At 54.3% G+C, this 24,458-nt stretch overlaps 3 protein-coding genes across 3 annotated transcripts; 2 read left to right on the top strand and 1 right to left on the bottom strand.

Moving 5' to 3' along the window:
• The first annotated feature begins 1,568 nt into the window (after positions 1-1,568).
• Positions 1,569-9,170, top strand: LOC119109794 (ubiquitin-protein ligase E3C). The gene is made up of 3 exons (XM_037233548.1): positions 1,569-1,704; positions 5,615-5,738; positions 6,276-9,170. Exons 2-3 carry the CDS (start codon positions 5,637-5,639, stop codon positions 8,754-8,756), a joined length of 2,583 nt encoding a protein of 860 aa, XP_037089443.1. The 5' UTR covers positions 1,569-1,704; positions 5,615-5,636; the 3' UTR covers positions 8,757-9,170.
• Positions 9,171-9,646: 476 nt separating this feature from the next.
• Positions 9,647-16,682, bottom strand: Aldh7A1 (aldehyde dehydrogenase 7 family member A1). The gene is made up of 7 exons (XM_037233068.1): positions 16,408-16,682; positions 13,238-13,454; positions 12,632-12,849; positions 12,073-12,288; positions 11,482-11,838; positions 10,959-11,165; positions 9,647-10,266 (listed from the first exon to the last, which is right to left on the bottom strand). The coding sequence occupies exons 1-7, from the start codon at positions 16,603-16,605 to the stop codon at positions 10,054-10,056; spliced, it is 1,626 nt and encodes a 541-aa protein (XP_037088963.1). The 5' UTR covers positions 16,606-16,682; the 3' UTR covers positions 9,647-10,053.
• A 344-nt stretch (positions 16,683-17,026) lies between these two features.
• On the top strand, positions 17,027-24,147 carry LOC119110223 (folate receptor beta). Its single transcript, XM_037233963.1, has 5 exons — positions 17,027-17,090; positions 21,437-21,589; positions 21,968-22,156; positions 22,710-22,925; positions 23,956-24,147. The coding sequence occupies exons 2-5, from the start codon at positions 21,443-21,445 to the stop codon at positions 24,145-24,147; spliced, it is 744 nt and encodes a 247-aa protein (XP_037089858.1). The 5' UTR covers positions 17,027-17,090; positions 21,437-21,442.
• Positions 24,148-24,458: the final 311 nt, after the last annotated feature.

Here is a 24,458-nt window from a genome sequence, read left to right as displayed (position 1 = left end):
TGAATCTTAAACAGAAGCTAAAACAGAACAGTTAAAACATTCAAGTTAAAACAGACGGTAAGTAGACGAAACTTTTATGAAGTTCTGGGAATGTTTTGTTTTGGGGGGGGGGGCAAAACACACTCTCCATGTTTTGTTTGGGGTCATTTTGGGGGGGGGCATGGCCCCGTGCCCCCCCCCCCCCCAGGACCTGCCTATGATAGGGTGTTGGATCATGCAAAGGGTTAAGACTCTTCGTGCAATAGCGCAAGCCAAGCGAGTCTTACTGTAGTAGTGACACAATATCCTACTCGGGCGGCCAGACCCAGTTGCTGTGCTTTATGTACAGCAGCTGATTTTGCAGCCACTGACTGCCACTGTTTCCAACCTTTGGTAGCAAGAGGTGCGATTCCTTGAAAGCTGTGCTAATTATACGCGTTGAACATATTTACAGGCTGAAGAATGCAGCATGCTGAGCAACATGCCCGACCTCTGCCAACGCATACTTAATTTTTACATCAACTTACATGTCATGCGTCATGAAAAATGCATACCGTTTAGTCCGGTTTATTTGGCTGATAATGTACCCAAAATGTGTACACATCCGGGGTAAACATAACACGCGCTCAGTAAAAACATCCAGATGCTACAACATCTCTCATGAAAGGCATACCTTCCAAATGCATCGGCCCAAGGCTACAGAAACAATGAAACATTGACCGGATTCCTTTGCATGGGTTCGCGGAGGTGTCCAGACAGCTCTGAATGAAGCCAGGTCTGGCTTTATTACCTGAGGTTTCCAGCCACTCTCTCCTTATTGGTCCTCTCACTCCTCCCATAAAACACAAGATGCATCCTTCTTATGAAATTAAAAACACATGCGAAGACGACTCCGATACGTTCTCCGGCCTTTCTTTAGGTCTACCCGATATTTCTTAAGCTTCCTTTCACCACCCATGCTAAAGAGTCCCATGTTTAGTGCGTATCCAAACCGGCTTGTTGCCACTTTTAAGTATACACACGTGGGAAACTCCATGCATGAAGGCCGGTGATTGAAATGGTGCAGGGAGGCGGCATTCACCTTTAGCTGGACATTGGAAACGATCGGTGTTTGGCTAAGCGACTGCGAACAAGGACCGGTTAACCAGAGGAGAAAGCAGCCCCTCTCATTTTGGTAAAACCTAGTATTTGCTCCTCCAACTCAGCTGTTTGATGTTATTGACGACGCTGATGCTGGTGCTGCTGCAGACAGCTGCGTCGCCATCCGAGGCTGTTCAAGCTGGAAGGATCCGCGGCCATGGTGACCTGAGTTCGCCAGGTTAAGGTTTACAGAAAAAAACTATGCTACGAGATGATTGATTCAAAATCCAAGCCAATCAGACTGATGGTCTCCGGGATTGGAGACGGTTTCACTGGAGGCGGGAAATCAGCAATATTGGTCATTGGCGCAATCCATGGTGCAAAAATTATCTATATTTGGTAGCAATATGGCACACACGTTTGAGACAAACGCGAGCGGTTCGTCCTCATTTTGCGGAAGTACAACATAATCATGATCAGGCACTTTGAGATCACACTAACAGTCAGAGCTGTAAGAGGAACGTGGCTGCGGGGAGGCGTGTGCCGTAATAGTTTGTGCAATACTCAGCAGGCGTCCGTAGGCTGTTTTAAGCCATTTAAGTTTACTTTCTTCGTTTGGCTGACGCGAGGAACGTCAGAAGGCGAGTAAGTAGCTCCTAATTAGACACGTAGATCGCTTCCCGCGCGCCTACCTGCTCGTACTACTTTGCTCAGCTGGTTTGCAGTGCAAATGTGGGTGAATAAGCTTGCACGTGTCTTGCTACTACTCCCTGCATCCTTGCAGCAATAACAGGGGTATTCTAATGTAAGACTTCATCTGCAGCATAATCTTGCTCAAATCTGCCTGGATTGCTCAGTCAGCCGACTGCGCATGTAAATGCAGGTTGGCTGTCAGTTACATTATTGGGTGAAAATGTGTGTAAATTGTGTTGTAACTATTGCTCAATTACATGAGGATTCAATTGTGCTTACCTCTTATCATTTTGTGTGTCACATTATGCTAAGTCACATTTCTTGTCAGTTGACTAGACATGATCAGTTTGTCTTATCCATCATCAGTATTCAATGTGCTCCAAAAAATAAGTTGTAATAGTTAACACTGGATTGCTTTGTGATAAATGGAAAGCTAGGAGCACATCGTAGGTTGGCCATGGACTAAGATCCGGACTGGGATGAAATATGTGTTAGGGGTGCTGGTAGTGTAGTGGTTAACATACCTGTGTTTACCACCACAAGTCTGGGAAACCAGAGGTACAGGGGTTGATTCCCTGCAGTGCCTGCCGTTCCAGCCAGGGTGAAAGGCAGGCAATGCCATATAGCCTCAGCAGCTGAGTGTGTTGTTAAGCCCTGATGACACACACACACACACACACACACACACACACACACACACACACACATGAAATACCTGTTATGCCAGACATGTCCATCATAGCAATGACATTGCTGCAATAATTTCAGGGCATTTACATCATAAACCTGGACACCCAGAGTGCAATGCACTGTCTCCACCAGTTTCAGCACATAGAGGGGCAATTGTGTTAAGAAATTGTGATGCTGCAAAGGGGATTAAAGGCAAAAATTATCCAAACACAGCCCCCCCAAAGTGGAAAGATCCAGTGCAATGTGGCTTCCCCTGAATTAAATGCACACCAGTGAGAGGTTCAGCACACTGGTGTTACATAGACATTCACTGCAGTGCATGGATTTTTTGCAGACTTTCAGGCTGGGACTTAGCCTTACAGATGTGATTGAAAAGAATGGAAGCAAAAAATCACTATTGGCATCTCAGATTGGGAAGGATGGTAGGTACCTCTTGTTAATATAGTGAAACTCCATGTTTGGGAGCAGAACTGGCTTATCTGTAGCTGCACAGGTGGCCAAGCAGCAGGTTTTCCTCACTGTGAGTCCATGCTTTGTGAGCAGTAATAGTCAAGATGATTTGTTGTGCTGATGGGCTTTATGCACTCATTTTTAATTGGTCAATTTGGATAGAGCAACACTTATAGTAAGCCAGGATTACACAAGACATGCATAATTTGAATAAAATAAGTAAAGGCAACAAAATATACCAAAGGAGTCACCATATTTTACATCACAATCTTAAGTCATGCAACTGATATTCTGGTTATTGTGTGCTGTGGTGATTCTGTTAATATAATGTAATGGCATACAAATTTCAGTGACAGGATGTTAGACCTAGACTTTGGGCAGAATGAAAATCCAGGAAACTATAACTGAAACCTAGAGAGTGACCATGGTTCAGTAACATTTTAGATGTAAGCACATAAGACTAGCTCCCTGATACTTTATGGAAAAGGCTGATGACATGCTGAAGGAATGGGCTAATGCTGGTCATGGTCATTTTTGTTGTTGCACGTATCCTGATACAAATTGTATGCAGAACTAAACACACTTGGAGTCTTGCTTCTTGTCACAGTGACAGCCTGCATTGCAAGAACAGGTACAAAAGGTCATGATTATTATTAGAATATCTACCAGTATGATGCAAAGTGCATAGTAGAAAATGTGATAGGAAAGCTAGGATGGCACCAATGGTTGCAGAAATAACCTTTGCATTTTTATGTAAAATAAAAAAGTTATGTAGCCATACATTACAGGTCAGTAATACTGCAGTGCAAGCTTCCACAAGTCACTTTGTTTGCAAATGAATAATCTGTTTGCTGCTATTACACCTTCTCATGTGCACATAAGACAAGAGGGGCATGTCACCACTATCACAGAATAGCCCACATCACCCACAGTCAGTTTGTAGCATATGTTGGTTGTCTCGTCATGGTGGCAGCAATATTTGGCTGGGTGCTACATGCTGAGCCACTCCAGTCTCCTCGTCAGATCCGTGCAGGATCGTAGATGAGTGGTCTACCATGCTGAGATGTTCACTCAAATCCAGCAAGCAGAGAAGGAACTCCTCCTTTAGTCAAGTGTGGATGGGCTATGGTCAGATCTGGAAGCCACCGAACTCGCCGTGAAGTGATGGGGATAGAAACTGCTGATGAGATAATAGATCAATTTTGGAAGGATAATCGTAGACCTGCTAATGGTCGGGGGGCTGTACAATTCTGGCGATGACTGGAGCGATGGACATAAGATGAAAATTGGAAGGACCAGAGTAATCGCCGGTTTAAACAAGGAATGGACGTCAAAGTTATTCCAGGTTTTACCACACCAGACTGGGATAGGCTGGAACTGATCAAAGGCAGGAGCGCCTAACCAACTGAAGCGAAACACGTCCGTAGTCACATCCGTAATCGTGTCCGTAACACATTTCTTGCATTTATATTTTGCTCTGTTTTTTTCGGGGTTAGACAGGACAGATACACACTCAAAATTTAGTTATTTTTGTGACAGATCCCTGTCATTGTAAGACTACAGGTCATTGTCAGTAAGAGCAGCAAATAAGGATTGTGGCATGGTATTATGTGACCATTTGGTGTTAACAAAATCACCATAGACAGCGGACAAGAAGATATACTATTCACAGCAGGGAATCTGCATCACATATGTAGATGGCTGTGGTGATGCACAAAAACAACGCGGATTTTCCATACATTTACTGTGCATGTGTTCAGGATGAGACCATGGCTGAGTGATGCATGCGCAGGAACCAAAATCGGTTTAAATTGTGGGGAGTTGGGGTTGAACAGAATTCACCTCTAGATAGGCGAAAACTAGTATGCTTTTTAAAATATTCAGCTGTTAGCATGCGGTGTGTTCCACCCCAGTATCAAGTTGGATTGTTGTTGAAGGGATGCCTATGAGGAGGCGGTGGAGGGAAACGAAGAGCCATACAGTTGATAATCATCCACATGATAAAAAGTGGCATATCAAATTGAAAGTCTGCATTTCTCTACATCTAACCATGGCGATTATTCACAGCATTATGACTGGGAGAATGGTGAGGCAATGTGCCTTCCCGGCCGCAAATAAAAACGTACAAATTCGGCGGACTTCGCCGAATACAACCTGGGAAATTAGGGGAGGTTAGCGTTTTTTGTTTTGTCTGCGCACTTCTTCCCCGGCCAGATGTGCTTCCACAGCTTGAAAACTCCCGCGTTGCCGCTGGCGGGAAAGTGTGGGTGATGAAAGATTCCGATGGGAATTGCCGTGCTGTCTAAACAACATTTAGATGTTTTGCGAGTACGCTGTAGGTAGGGCGGACTGCGCACGGGATGGGCGATGAATGACGCGCTTTCACCGTTAGGCCAATGCATCAGGGAAATGCTAATGACATCACCGTGTGTGACAAACTGTAGTGCCTTCCCTTGTGGCCACATGCACACGCGATGATATGAAAGCTGTCTGTGGCAATGCAAGCATGCAAACCTAGGCATCTCTGAGCGCCCAGTGCTAAGTGAGATCTCTTTGCCTTCCCGTGCGTCCTCCCCAAAATCAGATCCAGCGTGGTAGGTCACTTCACTTTCCAAGAACCGGTTAAATCGTGGTATGTTGCACTCTGCTGCCACCATGTTGCTGCATCACGCTGCGCCGCACGGGGCGCTCGGCGCTAACCGTTGTGTCTGCTTGGTTTCAGCGTGTGCCCGGCGGCGGACGCCATGTACAGCTTCGAGGGTGAGTTTCGACGGCGGCCGCAAGTACGGCTGGGCGGCAGCAGCGGCACCGAGCGGCGCGAGGAGGCCATCCAGCGGGCGCAGCAGGAACGCAGCCGGCGCCGCCAGGCCGAGCTGCACCAGCGCTGCGCCCTCCAGCTGCAGGCATTCGTGCGCGGCTGCCTGCGCCGCGCCAGTCTGCGGCGCCAGCTGCGCGACGAGTACGACGCACTGTGGACGTGTGGTGGCGCGGCGGCGGCGCCGCCCGAGCCGCCGGACGTCGAGCTGGTGCGGCGACTGGCGGCACGGCTCTGCTGGTTCTACCGTGCCGACGACGAGGCCGACTGGACGCGGTTGGTGGCGCTCTGCCAGCTGCTGCTACGCCACGCGCCACTGCGCCACGCGCTGGACGGCTCGTTTCCCCTCAGCCGGCTGCTGCTGTTTTGCGCGCGCAGCCTGAGCGGGCCGGCCGGCCGGCGACTGGCGGTGCCGCAGCGGCTGCTGGAGGTGGCGCTGGCCGGGCCGGCCGCCGCCACGCACCTGCAGCACCTGGTGTCGCGCGGCTACTTCGGCCACGTGCGCGCGCTGCTGGAGGCGCGCGTGCCGCCGCTGGACGAGGACGCGGCGCAGGCGCCGGTGCCACAGGCAGCCGCCGTGCTGCAGCTGCTGGAGCGGCCGCTGCAGCTGGCCGGCCAGCCAGGCCCGCTCTCGGACCTCGTGCTGACCGCCTTCGCCACCTGCTTCCTGCAGCCACGCTTCTCATCGCAGGTCCGCCACTGGCTGCTGCCGGCGCTGGCCGCCGGCGGCCGGTTTCCCCTGGCACGCTGCCTGTCCGTGGTGGCGCAGCGGCGCGCGCGCCTACCGCCGTCCACCTGGCTGCTGTTCTCGCTGCTGACGCTCGGCAGGGATGTGCTAGACGCGCAGCCGGCCGACGTGCGCCTGCTATACCTGGAGCTGCTGGACTGGGCGTCGGCTCACCTGCGGCCGCGCGAGGCGACCCCGGACGCCGACGACGACTCGGGCGACGAGATGGAGGCTGAGGAGACGGCTGAGGAGCGTCAGGAGAACGTCACGCTGCGGGAGGCATTGGACGCGCTCGACCAGCCTGAGCACGTGCGGGCCCTCTGCCGGCTGGTGGACGACGCCGGGCCCGAGTCGGGCGCCGTGCGCGCGCTCTGCGGTATCTGCTACCACCTGATCAGCCGCGAGCGACTCGCCATGCACAAGTACCGGCTGCTGTACACGCTGGCCTTCTCCAAGCGCTTCCTGCGGCGCCTCTGGGCGGCCGTGGAGCGTTGCTCGCAAGCGTCGCTCTTCGGCGACGACCGGTCGCTGCTGCAGACGCTGGCGCGCGGCGTCGAGCCGCTGGCCGGCGACCGCGACCGGCTGGTGCCGCCGCTGGCCGCCTTCTGCGCACTGTTCGCGCACATGCTGGTGACGTTGCACGACGCCGAGCTGGTGGGCGACGAGCCGCTCTTCCCGGTGGCGCAGCTGGTGGCCATGTCGGCCACGCTGCGTGACGTCTACCTGGGCCTAGTGCAACTGGCCTACCCGGACCTGCAGCCAACCGTGTCGCCCGCCTACCGCTCGGCGCTGCAGAGCGTGGGCGTGTCGCCGGCGCGGCCGGCCGCCGACGACGCGGCGGCGCAGTGGACCGGCCTGCTGCGCAGCGTCAACGCGCTGCTCTGGCAGCTGCAGTCGCGTGACTCGCGACTCGGCTTCTGCCCGGCCGGCCACTGGTCGGCGCGCACGCAGCCGCTCACCGCCGAGCGCATCCCTGAGGTGGTGGCGCTCTTCAAGGCCGACCTGCAGGCGTTCCAGCCGTTCGCCGGGCCGATCCGCTACTCGCGCGATGAGCTGGAGGCTGGCATCCCCGTGCTCAGCTCGCGTGACGTGCGCATGATGTTGCTGCTGCGCCAACTGCCGTTCGTCTTCAGCTTCCCGCAGCGCGTGCAGCTGTTTCAGGAGCTGATCCGGCAGGACAAGCAGAACAGCCAGTCCGACCTGGACCACTTCATGTCCAACGCCGGCACCAGCATCAGCGTCAACATCCGCAGAAACTACATCTACGAGGACGCGTTCGAGAAGCTTTCGCCCGACAACGAGCCGTCGCTGAAGCCGCGCATGCGCGTCAAGATGGTGAACGCCAAGGGTCTGGACGAGGCGGGCATTGACGGTGGCGGCATCTTCCGCGAATTTCTTTCAGAGCTGCTCAAGACGGCGTTCGATCCTAATCGGGGATTCTTCCGCATCACCAACAACAACCAGCTGTACCCGAGCCCGCAGGTGCACCTGCTGGTGGAGCGGCCGGCCGACCACTACTTCTTCATCGGCCGCGTGCTGGGCAAGGCCATCTATGAGCAGATGCTGGTGGAGCTGCCGCTGGCTGCGTTCTTCCTCACCAAGCTGTTGGGTCGCCAGTCGGACAGCGTCGACATTCACTACTTGGACTCTCTCGATCCGGTGATGTACAAGAACCTGCTGTACCTGAGCAGCTACGAGGGCGACGTGACCGAGCTGGGGCTCGACTTCACGGTGAACGTGGCTGAGCTGGGCGAGAGCCGTGTCGAGGAGCTGAAGCCGGGCGGCGCCGGCATCGCCGTCACCTCGGCCAACCACATCGAGTACGTGCACCTGGTGGCTGACTTCAAGTTGAACCGGCAGATCCAGCGGCAGTGCGCCGCGCTGCGGCTCGGCCTGGCCGACGTCATTCCGATCGAGTGGCTGCGCCTGTTCGACCACCGCGAGCTGCAGACGCTCATCTCGGGCGCGCCCATCCCGGTGGACGTGGCCGACCTGCGCGCGCACACCAAGTACTCGGGCGGCTACGCCGACGACCACCCGGTGGTGGAGATGTTCTGGCGCGTGGCTGCCGAGCTCTCCGACCGCCAGAAGACGCAGCTGCTCAAGTTCGTCACGTCGTGTTCGCGGCCGCCGCTGCTTGGCTTCCGCGAACTGTACCCGCCGTTCTGCATCCACTCGGCGGGCGCCGACGACGCCGACCGCCTGCCGTCGGCCAGCACCTGCATGAACCTGCTGAAGCTGCCGGAGTACGAGGACGCCGACACGCTGCGCGGCAAACTCTGTTACGCTATCGAATCGGAGGCGGGCTTTGAGCTGAGCTAGGAGGGCCGTGGGCTGGGTGCAGCTGTGATCGCGATCACCGTCCCGTACCGGGGCGGCGAGATTTAGAAACGTGCGGGTTCTGCCTGAGATTGTGCCACTGCGTGGTGGGTAGGCTCTGCTCCGCCTGCATGAGCGCCGGCGGCCCCTGTCGGGCACTGGCCGCCTGTCGGACAGCTGTGGCAGCATCACGACAGCTGTGCCAGACGCCGGCGGGGGCGGGCAGCTGTGACGGCCGCCAGTGTTGGACATCGTCGGCAGGCGCCTCAACAGCCGGCAGCAGTGTCGGGCGCTGCCACCCATACGACGGCCTCCCAATGACATTATGTTGTGAAATTTTCACGATGTGTTGGTCCGACGGCTTGTAACAGTCATTTACTAGCCAGTTATATTTATCGTAATACAGACACAAACCGATCTTGTTTTTGAACGTTCGCCACGGACACACAAGACCACTTCACTGCAGCGGCTTGTTTGTAGCGCGGCGGTCTCGACTTGACCTCACTTGACCCCGTAGGCGCGCTGCAGGACCGTCGGCTATCAAGACGCATTGTTTCCGGTCGGGGCATCGCTTCCAGCGCGCGGTCCCTCCCCGCGCCAGCCTGTTCGGGTCGAGCCAGACGTCGGTACGAAGCCCCGGTTCGCGGGGCGGGGGCGTGTCGTGACGCTGCGGCTTACTGCCAGCCAACTGCGACACTGCCAGCCAACTGGTGCTAACAGCCTACCTCAGCTGCCGCGTGGCCTAGCAGGGTAAAACAGACGTAGGCGTTGTGGTAGCGCGAACATCGTGCCGTTGTGGATTGCAGGAAGCTGCAAAATTCTGTCAAATCTGTTGACGACTGTTGTCTCCCGATGACGCATGTGAATGCAGCCCGGGACCCAATACGCTAACGGCACGTATTAAAGTTTATTTCTTCCACAGTTGCATCGAGTGCATGGCACGTGACTTGTGATACAATTCCCGGCACCCACCTGGTGTCGGGCTAGCTGACTCGGAGGGGCTCACGCTTCTCTGGGCCCATGAAGATACCCCTCAGCCACCACGCAATCGGCTGTACATAATGCTCAGATCTGACCGATCGCGCGTCCTCATGCGTCACGTTCGAAATGCAACGGCAAAAACCTGGCGAAAACGTTGCAAAAATACTAATGTCGTGGCGTGCCGGACAAAGCACCCTTCCACAGCACCTGCGTTACAAAAGCTCCTTACCCGACATAATTCTCCTTGAGTCGATACAAAACGGTCGGTGACGGCCGCGGGCGGCGCGTGCCCCATCCCCAGCAACGACGGCCCGACGCGTCACTCGAACTTGATGCCCTGCGCCAGCGGCAGCTCGGAGCCGTAGTTGATGGTGCACGTGGAGCGGCGCATGTACTGTTTCCAGGCGTCGGAGCCGGACTCGCGGCCGCCGCCCGTGTGCTTCTCGCCGCCGAACGCGCCGCCGATCTCGGCGCCCGACGTCGGGATGTTGACGTTGACGATGCCGCAGTCGGAGCCCTTGGGGCCGAGCCACTGTCGGGGGGCGGGTCACGGTCAGCCATCGGACCGCCGCTCAGGGACGGCCCGGCCGTCGCTCGGGAACGTCAGAGACGCCCCTGACGCCACTAAGGGGCGTCAGGGACGCTTCGGTCGCCGCCCGGGAACGTCAGGGACGCCCCGGAAGCCACTCAGGGGCGTTAGAGACATCCCAGACGTCGCTTAGGGACGTCAGGGACGCTTCGGTCGCCGGACCAGCAGGCGGCACAGTACGGCGAGGGCGGGATGGCAAACGTTTCACCGATGCAGAGCTTAGCCTCCACGAATTATAATGTTTTGGCTCGGTAAAATGTTGCGAGGCTTTTTATTAGAGCCTGCTATTTTGGCTCCAGTCACAAACTTAGAAAAAAGTTAGCCATTTACGTCGTAAAATGTTTGCGTTAAATATGAACGGATTTGGGACTTCAAAATGGCTTTGCAACAAGCCAGTATGTAACGAGAGTCTCGGCATCCATTTTCACAGCACTCATCGAACGTCAGGCGCGGCACTTATGTTCCCTTGCATGCGTTAGGTTGAAAACCGGCTGGCTTTTGTGATAAACAACAATCTCATCATAAACATCCCAAGTCAAGAAGCTCGTTCGGTAGCAGTACCCCCCCCCCCCCCCCTCCCCCCTCCCCGGGCGTACGGACACACAGTGGCTAACTCCACCAAGCTCGAGCCGTACCTTGAAGATGGTACCAAGGTCCTTCGTGAACAATGCACTGGTGAGGCCCTGCTTGACCTCGTTGTTCCACTGCATGGCCTCGTCCATCGACTTGGTCTTGAGCACGTACACGATGGGCGCGAACGTCTCGCGCTGCACGACGGGCGCGTCGTGCGCCAGACCGGTGATGATGGTCGGCTCCACGTAGTTGCCCTCCCGCTCCAGCACCTGCGAGCGCCACCGGACGGCACGGATCACACGGCGTGCACATCATCATCGGGCTGAGATTGAAGGGCATCTCGGCTGCTCGTACCTGGGACGGTAGCGTGACTCCGAAAAAACTGAACTCGTGATTATTTCAGGCATTGGATTGAAAGTACAATCGAGTCAACGATGCCACAAGCAGTGAAACATCGCTTAACACTACGGCTGACACTGCAGTAAAGCACCACTGTCGTCACTGCTGCCGCCACTGTGGCCTGTTCTGTTGCACGGGTGAGGGCCCGGCCCGCCGGTGACCAGTCTCGAGGCGCGCGCCGCTCACCTTGCCACCGTACTCCACCTTGCCGCCCTGCTGCACCGCCTCGGCCACCGCCTGCTGGTAGGCCTCGATGCCCTGGCGCGAGTGCATGGGCCCGTACAGCGTGCCGTCGTCCAGCGGGTCGCCGATGCGTACCTGGGCGTACGCCTTCACCAGGCCGGCCACCACCTGGTCATGCACGGCCTCGTGCAGCACCAGCCGTCGGGTGGTGGTGCAGCGCTGGCCGGCCGTACCTACGCAGGCGAACAGCGCCGCGCGCACCACCATCGTCACGTCCGCGTCGGCGTCCACCAGCAGCGCGTTATTGCCGCCCAGCTCGAGCAGGAAGCGGCCGAAGCGCGCCTGCACGTCCAGCGCCACCTGTCGGCCGGGGCGAAGACACAAGTGTGACAGGCTGACGATAGGTCACCAGCTGAGCAGACACCGCACTGGCGGAACAAGGCAGCCCACGCGAACGGAACACGACTGCGATCCGCGAGCAAGAGACACAGTGCATAAGAAGATCAGGCGCTTCTGTCGATCTGCCGGCCGGTCCGGCCTGAACCTCAGCTCTGCCGCCGGCGGACGGCGGCGTCCGCGCGATCAGGCCCCCACCTGACGTCCGACGGCGGTGCTGCCGGTGAAGGAGAGCAGGTTGACGCGCTCGTCGGCCGCCATCAGCTTGCCGATCTCGGTGCCGCCCTGCACCAGCGAGCAGACGGCGCCCGGCAGGCCGTTGCTCTCCAGCACGCGCGACACGATGCGCGTGACGGCCACGGAGATGAGCGGCGTGGTTGGCGCGCCCTTCCACATCACGGCGTTGCCGCACGTCTGCCGGCGGCGCCGAGTCGCGTCAGGGCTAACACCGAGTGGTGGGGGCAGGCGCGTCAGCCGCAGGCAGGCGGCTGAGCATGCACTCACACGCACGGGTAGCGCGTCTGACGCTGCCGCTGGACGTGGACGTTACAGGTACATAGACGATCATCACATCCAGGCTTTGTCGAATATGGGGCTTTGCATTCGGTCTTTGCATCGTGCGCATTCTTAGAAACGAAGCCAGAGAATTGCCGCGTGCGATACACGTACAGCCGTCCCACCGGAGGTACCATATGCTGTCCCCACCCTCTAGCCCTCACATGCCATCGCCCACCCGCAGCCGTCAAGGTATGGTTACCATGGCGATGGCGCTGTTCCAGCCGTACACGGCGCAGGGGAAGTTGAAGGCCGAGATGACGCCGACCACGCCCAGCGGGTTGTAGCACTCGAGCAGAGCGTGGTTCGGCCGCTCGGACGGGATCACCTTGCCCTCGAACATGCGCGACAGACCGACGGCGTAGTCGCAGATGTCCACGTACTCCTGCACCTCGCCGATGCCCTCCGGCACGATCTTGCCTGTCGGACCAGACAAGTCTGGCCTCAGCACTCAAACGTTGTTTAGAAGCATCGGGGTTCTACGATGCACTCAGCCGGTGATGCTTCATGACGTCACCTGCCTTTAACTCCGGCAGGGAGGGCGGGCACTGAAGGAAACCGAACCACGTATACCTGATTTCCCAAACGTCCAGGTTAACCACTACACCACCTGTCCCCTCAATACACAACAGTGCTACAAACAGTGCATCACCCTCCCTTATCACAGCATTCGCCACCAATGTCGCCAGGTCAGCGATTTCCCACGCATCATCTCTCACCGGCCGCGACCGTACATCAGCGCCATCCGCCTGGCCAGTCAGCCGGACCCAGGGACTCTCCCCCCCCCCCCCCCTTCCCGGCACTGTACCCATCTCGATGGAGACGAGCCGGCCGAGCGGGTCGAGGTAGCGGCGCAGCGCGTCGCCCACCTGGCGCACCACTTCGCCCCGCTTGGGCGCCGGCACGTCGGCCCAGGTGCGCCAGGCGGCGCGCGCCGCCTCCACCGTCTCCTGGTAGTCCTCGGCGCTGGCCGTACGCACTTGGGCGATCGGCCGGTTATTGGCCGGGCAGATGGACGTCACGATCTGGGGGAACGGAGGGGAGGGGCGGGTCAGTGAGCCCCGCTGGCCGCTCGCCAGCGTCGACGCGTCCGAGCTTATAAATAGGACGCCATGGGAGCGCGCCATGTCTCGTAGCGCGGCCGCAGGCAGCTGCTGGGGAGGTGGAGTGCGACGCGACTGACTGCGCTTCTGGCACGTCAGTTTTGAAGCACTTTATCGAGGCCACAATGGTGGCTCCCCTGCACCATTTCATCGAACTCACCGTTACAATTTGCCTTACCATTTCACAGCTGGGTGCGTTCTCCATGCCGGGGGGGGGGGGGGGGGGTTGCAGGGAAGGGGCGTGGGGGGGGGGAGCGTCCGGCGTGGGGTGCGCCATAGTTAGGCTACCAGATAGGCAAGATGATTCGCAGCCGCCCTTCTCCCCAGCCACTGTCGCAGATGCATAATGTAAACGTCAGAGCACGCAGACGCGGCCGCTTCAGACACGTCTCAACTGCGAACCAGTCGGCTCCAGTTTTCCACACGACGACATCCCAGGGTTTCAGCGAGTCTGCAACCCACATCATGAGCCCGTAACCACAAAAACCATCTGCTGTCAACTGACAACAAGCTTGGCAGACTGCCGCGTAGTTGGTTCTCTGTGGCTTAAGATCGCGCCATATGATTTTTACCATAGCTGAATATTACTTGAACTCTCATTTCATGCTACAGCATGAAGTTGCCCACCACTAATAATCACCACGGCGCTTGATATCATTGGGCAGAATCTTGGAAAAGTATGCGGCCCGGCTGGCGACAGGCGTATCAGCTGTCAGCATATGAGTATAAACACTCCGACCGGCCCGGCAGACGTGGCAGGGGCGTATCCAAGCATAGGCCGGAGATTCATCCCCTTCATGCACCATCATGGGTCTGGCAGCAAGTTTTCCCAGCTGTCGAGGGGAGCCAAAGCCTCAGTGTTGCTACTCCCCCTGCAAGGCAATGCCCGCGCTCGTGTACATCCAAGCGTAGGGGCTAACAACTATCCGCATCCTGCACCTACGCCGCGGGCTAGACGTCCATCGGACAGGAGCGGCTCCGGGACGGGCATATGGAGGGTCAGTGTGCAGCTGATGTCTGACCGTTGGAGTTCAAATGTCCCGGAATTACGCCTCCTGTCCCCGTTCAGTACCGCTTGCCCGCCTTTCCTGCACCGCCATGGCCGCTCGCCTGTGTGCGCCGCTCCGCAACGCCAGCCTCACCAGACGCGGCGCCGGCCGCCCATCGGTGACCTACGCGGACCACGTGGCCCGCGTCTCCGCGCGCTGGACGGCCGCGCATCCGGCGCCGGCTCGATGGCGGGCTGCGGGCCGGCGCCTGCGACGCGTCCGCCGCAGGGACGTTATAACACGTCACACTTTCGGCATACAATTTGAGACTGATGCCACTTCATTAACTGACTGCATACATGCAGAAGAGAGTTTCAGGATGCTCTGAGGATGCTGCAGGATGCTGTCCAGCTGGGCCTTTGAAACAACTTGATGCTGCTTGACTATGCTATGGCACTACCCTCATGCTACAATTGGCCAAACATGTAGGGGCAGAATGAATGGTAGACCATGATCTACCCACTTTTGGAGATATTGTCATGAAGCACATACCAATACATAAATGATGCCCATGTAAAAAAGTGTGGGACATAGGACATCCTAAAGGATTCCATAATAATTGTATAGGATACAAAATTTTAAGAAAACCTGTCAATTTTCTTTAGGAAATGGGAACCATGTAAGATCTCATTACAATAGCATCATTTTTGCCCATAGGTCATCAAAGTCCTATAGTATGTATTCATGACCTGATTAATTTTTTGAAAGAACAGGGAACACTAGGGATTTAATTTAATGTCAATGCACTTACCCAAAAAATTATTATTTATATAATACAAGTTATGACAAATATGTCTTGTCTAGCACCACAACACACAACATGAGAAATGAAGCCTTGAGAAATGGGGCATAGGTGTCAAATGTATTAGAGAGCCCCACATTTTATACACAAAAAAATCATAGCTGTTTTTACTCAGCTCCTTAAAGTTTCTGTGCAATGGCTACAGTCCTCCAAAGCTATATCTAATAACACTCAGGTCTCTGACATCTGACCCAGGACAGAACCCATGACTCCAATATGCAGCTAAATCATAATGATTAATATAATTACTGCCCCTTAAATAGCAAATACATCTCAAAGTTACTTAGCACTGGGTATCTCCACACTGAGTTCCAGCCTTGACAGACCATGGAAGGCTGGGTGACATCATTTCATCTCATTCTTTCCATGCAACACAACAGGGCTAATATCTCACTTTCCAGTCATGTGGGTGGCTGATAATGATGCCAACTTGCATGCTTGCAATCAAATTCATGACAGCAGTGTCAAAAAGGACTAATCAACTTGAAAGCCCATCATGGCTTACTTGTTTAACATGACAGTGAATGCATCATGAACAACTTTGAGAACATAACCTGAAATGCATGTTCACAGGATCCTTGCAAACATGTCTACAGAGGCACAAAAAGATGCCAGGACCCAGTAGGCATAAACCCTTGAGGAACCCTAGATCCAACCCTCAGACCAATGCACATGTCTGCAATAATCATTGATATCTGATGCCCAGTCAAGCAACTGTGCTGGCATGTGAAATTGTCAGCACTCATTGGAAATGTTGTCCCCCTGCATTATTACTCAATAGTGTGTAACAGCACCAGTACTACCACATGATAGTGCCTGGATTACTGTTAACACATTAAGCACTTGAAGGACTTCACACCATTATCAGAATACTGTCATAAAATTGTGTTTGCAATGATTTGGACAACAACCTACTCACACCAGCCTGTATTTCTCAAGAGGTGATAAGAAAGCTAAAATTATGTTTAAGCTAGCTTAAGGCCATTACACGAAAACAAAAAAAGTGCCATGCATTTCATCTTACCTCGCCTCGGCCTCCCCATTTTCCGTTGTACACTCCATCATTCACAGTTTGCAGACCAAGGTCTTTCAAAAATGCATACTTGGAATCGTCGCTGTCGACCAGATATGAGCTGCTCATGTTTCTTAACAAAACGCGACGACTTAGCCCAAATGCACGGAAAGATTGACGCCGTGCGACTGCAGCGACCAGCGCAGCCATCTTCCACCTTCACCGGAGTCGCTTGCCAAAAGGGGGCGGTACCTGACCGCACGAGCGTGGGCATAGGGCAAATATCACAACGTGAGAGCGTAATACAGGCTGGAGGATATGCTCAAGGTCATGTATATCTGGCATAATTATGACGTTTTCGCTGAAATAGTACAAGACATTTTGAAGTTGAGTGTTAAATTCACGTGAAGTCAAAAGATGAAAGGTTTAAGAATTTGATTCAAAATGGTCTCAGTGGACAATTTAGTCAGAAACAGGTAATGGAGGCTAGTGAAAAGCAAATACGTTCTATCGGACGCTCTTTGATGACGACATATAATTCATCTTAAAAGCTGCCATATTATCTTACTCATTAATACTCAATATGACGCAGGAAATACAACTGTAAGCGACACTTATCAAAGCAGTGGAAAGCAAAAAACCTCAGCGGCATTTGGAGGCTACTGGGTGGATGGTTGGGGCGCGCAGAACGGTTGGTACGTGCGAAGAATGGTAGGCAGGGGATACCCGTCCATTTTTGGCCACGCGGCTCTCAGGGATATTCTTGCATGCAGCGTAGTGTGAGCATGACACGTAAAGATACCTCTTTGCTAGTTGATTTAACGGTGGCATTTAAACTCATAGGTGATCATACCCGTTAGGATTGGAACATGGGATCTGGTTTACTCTCCAGTACCATTAATAAACAGGTATTAGTGTCAGAATAGTACAAAGAAAGAATATTGCATTCATTTGTCACATTTATGTCACATATGAACAAGTTAACATGTCTAGCCAATTTTCAGCCAGTCAGCAATGGGTGTCACCTATTGTGTGTATTATTGGTGGTTTGTGATGTACTGCTGAGGCTGTATGGCATGACCTGTCTTGCTCCCTGGCAAGGAGGATGAGCATAATGAGGAACCAAACCCTGTGCCCCTGGTTTCTCAGACACACAACTTTGCCACTGCAGTTCTAGTACCTTCAGTGTGATTTTGGACTGGTTCATGACCTTGGTGAATGGGGTTAAGTATTCACCAGCATATTTAAGAAGACATTGCTAGTATATGCTATGGCATGATACTTATTTTGCCTTTGAGGATGACATCATATATTTGCTCTTCTAATTTTTGCTGAAGTTGTTTACTCCCATTAAATTGTTAAATACACAGTCTTGTTCTGATGGGGCAGCATGGATTAATATGATGGATGAACATTGCTTGTAGATATTATTAATACATGTTGCATGATGAATGCTGCTCATTGTATGACCAGCTTGTACTCTGGTGTTCTATTTCTGATGTTGGTCATGTTTTGAACCAGTCACCATAATATGTGTATCAAAAGGTGCTCCACATAGTGATGTGTGACATATTGCCTCATACCTGTAGGTACCATATATAAATATCTAGTTGCATGGGTTTATGTACCAGATAGCTGCCTCCAACAACAGGATTCCCAGCTGATAGAGCAACCAAGGAAGTGATTTGATCACTTAATGTTAACAGGACTGATTCTTCATTGGCAGTGGAAAGTTCACTCACCTGTATGGGTGAGTGCATTAGCTCTGTGGCAAAGCTACTTGAAATACATTGGATGTTTGTTCTGGGGCATGATGCCTTGCTTCAAAGATGTGGTGCAAGTTCCTCACATTAAGGCCAAAATGTTTAGTATAAAAGGACTTCAACTGAAGGAGAACACTTAGATTGGTTGACTTCAACTGAAGGAGAGCACCAAGATTGGTCACAAGATACCAGCACAACTTGATGTGCCAAAAGTTCTTATCCAACAAATCACTATATATATATATATATATATATATATATATATATATATATATATATATATATATATATATATTCATGCTCACACCACTGAGAAGACATCAGGATGAAACTAGGCATCTGGCTTCAAAGCCAAACTTTAAGGCAAGACAAAATATGAAGCTGGAGTTGAAATTGAAGTCGGTGGCTTTGAAACATGGCACTGTGAAGCAGAAGCCTCAGATTTTTGCAAAGTGAGCCAGAATGCAAAGCCAGTGACCTTGAACTTTCCGCTTGCGAAACGGAAGCTTGACGTCATTGGCTTCGAACAAAGGGAACGCGAGCTCTGGTTGAGCCCATATATTTGAAATAAAAGGCGGAAGCCGAGTCCGAATCTAGTGAACAACGCCGTTCTCTGAAATCAAAATTGGGTTTTTGTCTGGTTTAACTGCGTGGAATCGGAAGATGCAAACAGGATTCTGCGGAGTGAGCGTGACCTGACAGCAATCCCAATGGGAGATTTTTCGGGTCACCATCCTCGTCTCGTGTGTTAGCATTGTTCCACCCGATTGCGGTGCAGCGTCCGTGCGCGTTCAACGTGCCTGCGGCTCGCGCCCCGCTTTGCGCTGCTCTTCGCGCCCGCATTGCGGCCACCGGTGCGGCGTGCTGGTGAACCTCCGGTCACGCGAGTCACGTGACAGACCTCAACATCGGGCTAGTCAGAGGTAGATGTTGGGGGGGGGGGGGGGGAGAGGCCGGAGCCTAGGTCAGGGCTGTGGCGTGGACGGGGTCAGTCGGGCCTTGTCTCCCGGCTGACCAGGTGAGCGCACTTACCGTCCGTCCCGACCCTTCGAGCCACTGGAGTTGGCTGAAGGGTCTTGTGGTTCTTGACCAGCAGCCGATGCCCCCTCCCCTTGGGGTGCTCTCCTTTGTTCCCGTCATAACCTGCCGGGCGGCCTAATGGTAAGGAGCCCACGATTCTGCACTGGGGGTGTATGGACCCGCCAGGTGGGGTTGAATGGGAGTTGGTCTCGCTGTGCCGGTCTCCCATACTATTGTTGAGTGTATTGGGGCCGAGAGATAGTGGTGTTGCTGACTTGCGTTGGACTCAAATTTTTCGAACCGGCTGAGGATCGGGTCACATATTTTGGGATCCATCTCGGCTCATGGCTCATGGCCGTTTCATCACAAAATCCGCTCTGTTCGGACTCATCGCTTTCTTTGAATCATTTGGCTCATGACTCGCGGAGCTAGCGAAATCGAAGATCGGATTCAGGTCTGGCTCATTGCATGATGAGTCATTCAGACATTGTATATGATGTGCTGTATCATAGTGTGGGAAATACGTACAAATAGCCTGGAAGCAATCTGTAGTTTGAACCTAGAAAATCCAGTGCAGCAAACAATACCTTCCCTGTATCATGTCACCAAGAACACTTTATATGGATAGGATCGAGAACACCGTTTTTGTGAAGCAGAACTGTAACTATTATGACAATGCTGAAGCCAGAAGTTAGACATAGCATGAAGCCGAACTCGGAGCCATTTGAGAACTATTCAAGGTCAAATGGAAGCCAGTTAACATGGACGAAGCCGAAGCCCAGTCAGAAGCCAGCCATTTCAACGGCTTTAAGCAGAAGCCGAACCCGAAGCCATCGGAGGCAAAGTGCAGCTTCGCGAATCTGATCCCGATGTCGGCTTTGTCCCTGTGCCCGCCCCTGATACACATGGTGCCAGCTGATGACCAAAAATCTGGAATGCTTTCGCAACAATGTGAGAATGTATGTTGCACCAACATTTCTATCGCTGAGGCTTCGTTGCTCAGGCTCGTTTATTTTACACTTTTATCGATGCGCCTTTACTTTACTTCTCAATGGCCAGTGCACGTTTAATCTGATAAGTCGTGCCCACTCCGGTATGCACCGGTCCCATTATCTGGACGCTACGGCGTGTTGTGAGTGGGAGACAGACGTACCGCATCCCTCAGGGTGTTTCCGGTGTGGCATCCGAGATTGGTCGCGTGTTGTGAGTGGGAGACAGACATACCGCCTCCCTCAGGGTGTTCCCGTGTGGCATCCCAGATCGGTCGCGTTAAAGTACCGTTCGTTTACCCGCTACTTTAACACCTTTACAATATTTGTTTTGTACAGCTGGGCAAAGGACTACACTGCATTTTGGATTGAACATCTCGGTGCTGTTATTTATGCGTTATCGAATGTCATTCTTCCCGTTATTCTTCGTAAATATCGGTACTTGAGGTACACGTTTCGTTTCCGTCCCGGCCTGTCCCGTCACTGTTAGGTTCTAGCAGCCTGCGTTTTGGGGGGGCATACGTATGCCACCCATGGCCATCTCTTGCATGGAGCCGACAGACCCCTATGCCAGCGGTGTGGTGCCGTCCTCACTGTCCATCATGTCATTATATCATGTCCATGCCTCATCGAAAAACGACGACGTCACTTTGGTCCGCAATCTTCGACCCTGACGATTAACGATGTGCTCGGTGACAGTTCCTCCTTTCTTGATCCCAAACAGCCCTTTTGGTTTTTAAAAGAAATTGATTTTCAAGTGATTTTCACACCGTACTAATCAAGTAACAGCATAGTTATGGGCGCAAAATGACCACTGCAGTCGACGCGCCCGAAAACACCAATGAACAACAACAAATGACCGCTGACGGACATAGCAGCAACTTGCATCAGCTGACTGCGCCGTGCGCGTCAAGGTTTCGGTTGTCAGAAGCGTTGATCAAAGACGCTGGTTAATGACATTCCTTATAGTATATATGCACGTGAACCCACACATTGTACATGTGTGTGCAAATGCATGATTTATGCCTGGTGTGTAACGCATCGATTAGTGCCCATATGAATTTTTTTATGGAAATTTCGCCTAACGAGCAGCAATAATTCTGCGCGCATTTTACCCGCTTACCTTCTCTGCTGAACACTGGGTGTCCACCGTTTACTGATTTCGATTTGTCATGCAGTGTGGTGCTAGTTCGTGCCTCGTCGGCGCGTGCTTCGATCACCGCCGTGACCCCGACAGTCAGCTGATTGTGCCGTCGGTTGTCTGTGCAGGCCACCATGCTGGTGCGCGTGGCGCTCGTGGCGGCGGGCCTGTCGGTGGCGCTGTGCCAGCTGACCACAAACCTGGACACCATGCTGAACTGGTGTCTGGACGGCCGCCACCATAAGACGCGTCCCGGCCCTGAGGACCAGCTGCACCAGGAGGTAAGCCCCGCTCTCGGCGAATGGGGAGGAAAAAGGACACTGCCGTGCCAGGCACTCCTCGTATGCCAATGGTAACACAACGTTTAACGAGCAGGGCTTGATGACCAGTGTTTCGCATGGTTGCTTCAAGCGAGTTGACCTTCAGTAACGGCCAAAAAGTGTATCTTAAAAATGGGCAGCTTGTCATGAGTGACCACAATGACTACGTGCTAACGTGTTTGTTATTGACGTAAGGACTGCCTTCTGTCACAGCTCTGTTCCTCACCACTGCCACGTCAGAAATCCTCCTCTATAGTGTGGCTCGTCTCTGCCTGAGGCGAACCGACCGAGCCTGTCGCGGCGCCTCACCGGCCGGTCGGCCGTCCGTCCCCGCCGCAGTGCACGCCGTGGAGGGAGCGTGCCTGCTGCACGGCCAACACCACGCGCCACCTGCACACCAGCAACCTGTACGGCTTCTCGTACGACCACTGCCCGGGCAAGCGCATGTCCGCGCAGTGCCGCAGACACTTCGTGCGCGACTTGTGCTTCCACGAGTGCTCGCCGAACATCGGGCCCTGGGTGGCGAAGGTGGGTCGGGCGGCCGACAGCGGTCGGCTCGCGGGGGACTGATGTCGGCCATCGGGGTCTCTGCCGGTGGTCAAAGGTTGGGAGGGTACATCAGTGCCGTGTGAAGTGTATGCTTTCAGTTGTGATGCAACTTCAGTTAACCGCGTGATGTTATGTTCCGTAAGGGGTCGGGGTTGTTCCCGTTCTCCCTGCGCTCAAGGCCATGGACGGGCGCGCAGTTTGGGCCAATGGATTCATGTCTGGATTGTCTCCAAAAATAGCGATGCCGAATTCTCATTCAAACGACCGGTTTGTTTGCACTATGGCATGCTAGAGGGCGTTCAGCACGCCGTAAACAGTAATCAAAATATGAGAAGTCGGTCCCAATGCTCGACAGTTTCCGCACCAATAATCGGCGACTTCACATTGCCCGACCTCTGCACGTGGTGTGCGGCCCGGAAACTTGCAGCGTGCGGGTCTGCCACGTGCGGCGACACATCTGGGCGCTGCTTGCCAGCCTGTCCGTGCTCACCTCGCTCCCCCGCCTCACTGACCCTCGCTCCGCGCGCGTCAGGTGGACATGAAGATCCGCAACGAGCGCTTCTTCAAGGTGCCGCTGTGCGCCAGCCAGTGCATCGACTGGTACGAGGACTGCAAGCACGACTTCACCTGCACCGACAACTGGTCGCGCAACTTCCGCTGGAAGAACGGCACCAACCACTGCCCGGCCGGCGCCCAGTGCTTCACCTTCGCTGAGGTGTACGGCAACGCGCAGCGCTTCTGCGAGACGGTGGGTGGCGGACCGCCGGAGGGCGCGCGCATGGTGTGGGCTGAGCCGGTCACGGAGAGGACAGCCACACGGGGTCTGGCCGGTGGCGTCCCGCAGAAGCGCGGCATCGGCCCAGTCAGATGGGCAGAGCGTGTTCAGACCGGGGCAGTGAGAGTGACTTCCGTGGCGTTGTGATGGGGTCGGACGTAGCGCGTTGTTGGGAGGCACCCATCTCTACTCTAGTTACCTGCGGCGTATGCTGTGCACAGTTCGAACGGTTGGTCTGTAAGCAAATCAATTTTAGGCGTGATTGTTTGGTTAAGATTTTCATCGATTCAGTGAAGCTCATATATTTACTTTGTTTGGTTTGCAAACCAGAGGACGACGATTTGTAACGTCAAATTGATATTGACCGCGTTCCGCAGTCGCTTTTTTCACTTTGGTATAGATCAATTCAGGCGAGACACCGCGGAGCAACGAGCGTGAAGGTCTCCAGCTCTGGGTAAGACTTGAACACTGAGCGAATCCTGTAGGGGGTTAGTTTCATAAAACAACCGCCACAACTTCCGCCACCAGTCGGAGGTTGCTCCGCGCGACTCGGAAGTCATATCCATGACGCAAATACCCTCACACTGACTATTCGTGCATAGGGTGAGTCTGAAACTAAATTCGCCGTCGTACGCGCTTTTGGGGTAAAGTTAAAACGGCCGCAAACGCAGTTTCGCTTTTGAAAATGCACTGGCCTGAAATCTGCCCTGCGCCATCAGTCACCGACACTCAGAGTGACAGTCCACTCCCCCCTAGGCCTTCCCGTTCCCACCAGTTCGTGCATCGCGCGTGATCACACAAGATGAGAGGGCGCGAGGGTGTCCGTTGCAGATGTGACACGGTGGGTAGAAGTAAGCGGCTACATGCATCCCTCGTGTTGCAGGCGTTGCAGTTACACGGTGCTTCGTGGCCCCGCAATAGCATTGTCATCCAATACACCGCGTGCGGCGGGTGTGAGTCTGGTGGCAGCAGTGTACCGTCGTGAGCGCCGCCCGTGCCGCAGGTTTGGGACCACTCGTGGAAGTACACGGAGGACGACCAGCCCTGCATGCAGATCTGGTTCCAGTCGGCCCGTGGGAACCCGAACGAGGCTGTGGCCCGCCTGCACGCCATTCTGCACTCAGCAGCGCCCCGCACCGCGCCGGTCGGCTGGCTGGCGGTGCTGCTGCTGCTGCTGCTGGCGCCGCTGCTGTGAGGGGCAGGGAGTGGGGGGGGGGGGGGGGACCGCCGGTGGGATGGGCCGCGCTGGGTGGCAGGCGGCCGCTCCCGACCAACGCAGAGAAGGGGCGTCTGTAATCTAACCTCAGCTGTGAGTGCGCTCGAGGCCCCCGATCAGTCCGGACACGGGCCGGTGGAGCGGGATACGGCTGTGGACAGGCTCGCAACACGTCCACTGTCGTCCTCGCATCCACTGAGGGCTTCCACGCGTCCTGCTTATGTTGTAGAACATACTTAACATTGACAATGTGTGATAATGGCAGTGAGTGGAATCTCATTTTGAGAAAT

This window comes from Pollicipes pollicipes, unplaced genomic scaffold (genome assembly GCF_011947565.3).
Source record: "Pollicipes pollicipes isolate AB1234 unplaced genomic scaffold, Ppol_2.1 Scaffold_7231;HRSCAF=8579_pilon_pilon_pilon, whole genome shotgun sequence".
Lineage (NCBI taxonomy): Eukaryota > Metazoa > Arthropoda > Thecostraca > Pollicipedomorpha > Pollicipedidae > Pollicipes > Pollicipes pollicipes.
Note: the sequence above shows the minus strand (reverse complement) of the source record. Positions and strands in the feature narration are given on the sequence as shown.

Bases quoted from the DNA above. Each gene is read 5' to 3' on its own strand.
- LOC119109794 (XM_037233548.1), top strand. From the start codon at position 5,637: ATGTACAGCTTCGAGGGTGAGTTTCGACGGCGGCCGCAAGTACGGCTG. The intron at 5,739-6,275 runs GAACGCAGCCGG...CCGGTGCCACAG, and splicing joins CCATCCAGCGGGCGCAGCAG to GCAGCCGCCGTGCTGCAGCT.
- Aldh7A1 (XM_037233068.1), bottom strand. From the start codon at position 16,605: ATGGCTGCGCTGGTCGCTGCAGTCGCACGGCGTCAATCTTTCCGTGCA. The intron at 13,455-16,407 runs GTAAGATGAAAT...CCGTTCCCCCAG, and splicing joins AATGGGGAGGCCGAGGCGAG to ATCGTGACGTCCATCTGCCC. The intron at 11,839-12,072 runs GTGGGGGCCTGA...CCCGGCCGACAG, and splicing joins GCACCGCCGTCGGACGTCAG to GTGGCGCTGGACGTGCAGGC.
- LOC119110223 (XM_037233963.1), top strand. From the start codon at position 21,443: ATGCTGGTGCGCGTGGCGCTCGTGGCGGCGGGCCTGTCGGTGGCGCTG. The intron at 21,590-21,967 runs GTAAGCCCCGCT...TCCCCGCCGCAG, and splicing joins AGGACCAGCTGCACCAGGAG to TGCACGCCGTGGAGGGAGCG. The intron at 22,157-22,709 runs GTGGGTCGGGCG...CGCGCGCGTCAG, and splicing joins TCGGGCCCTGGGTGGCGAAG to GTGGACATGAAGATCCGCAA.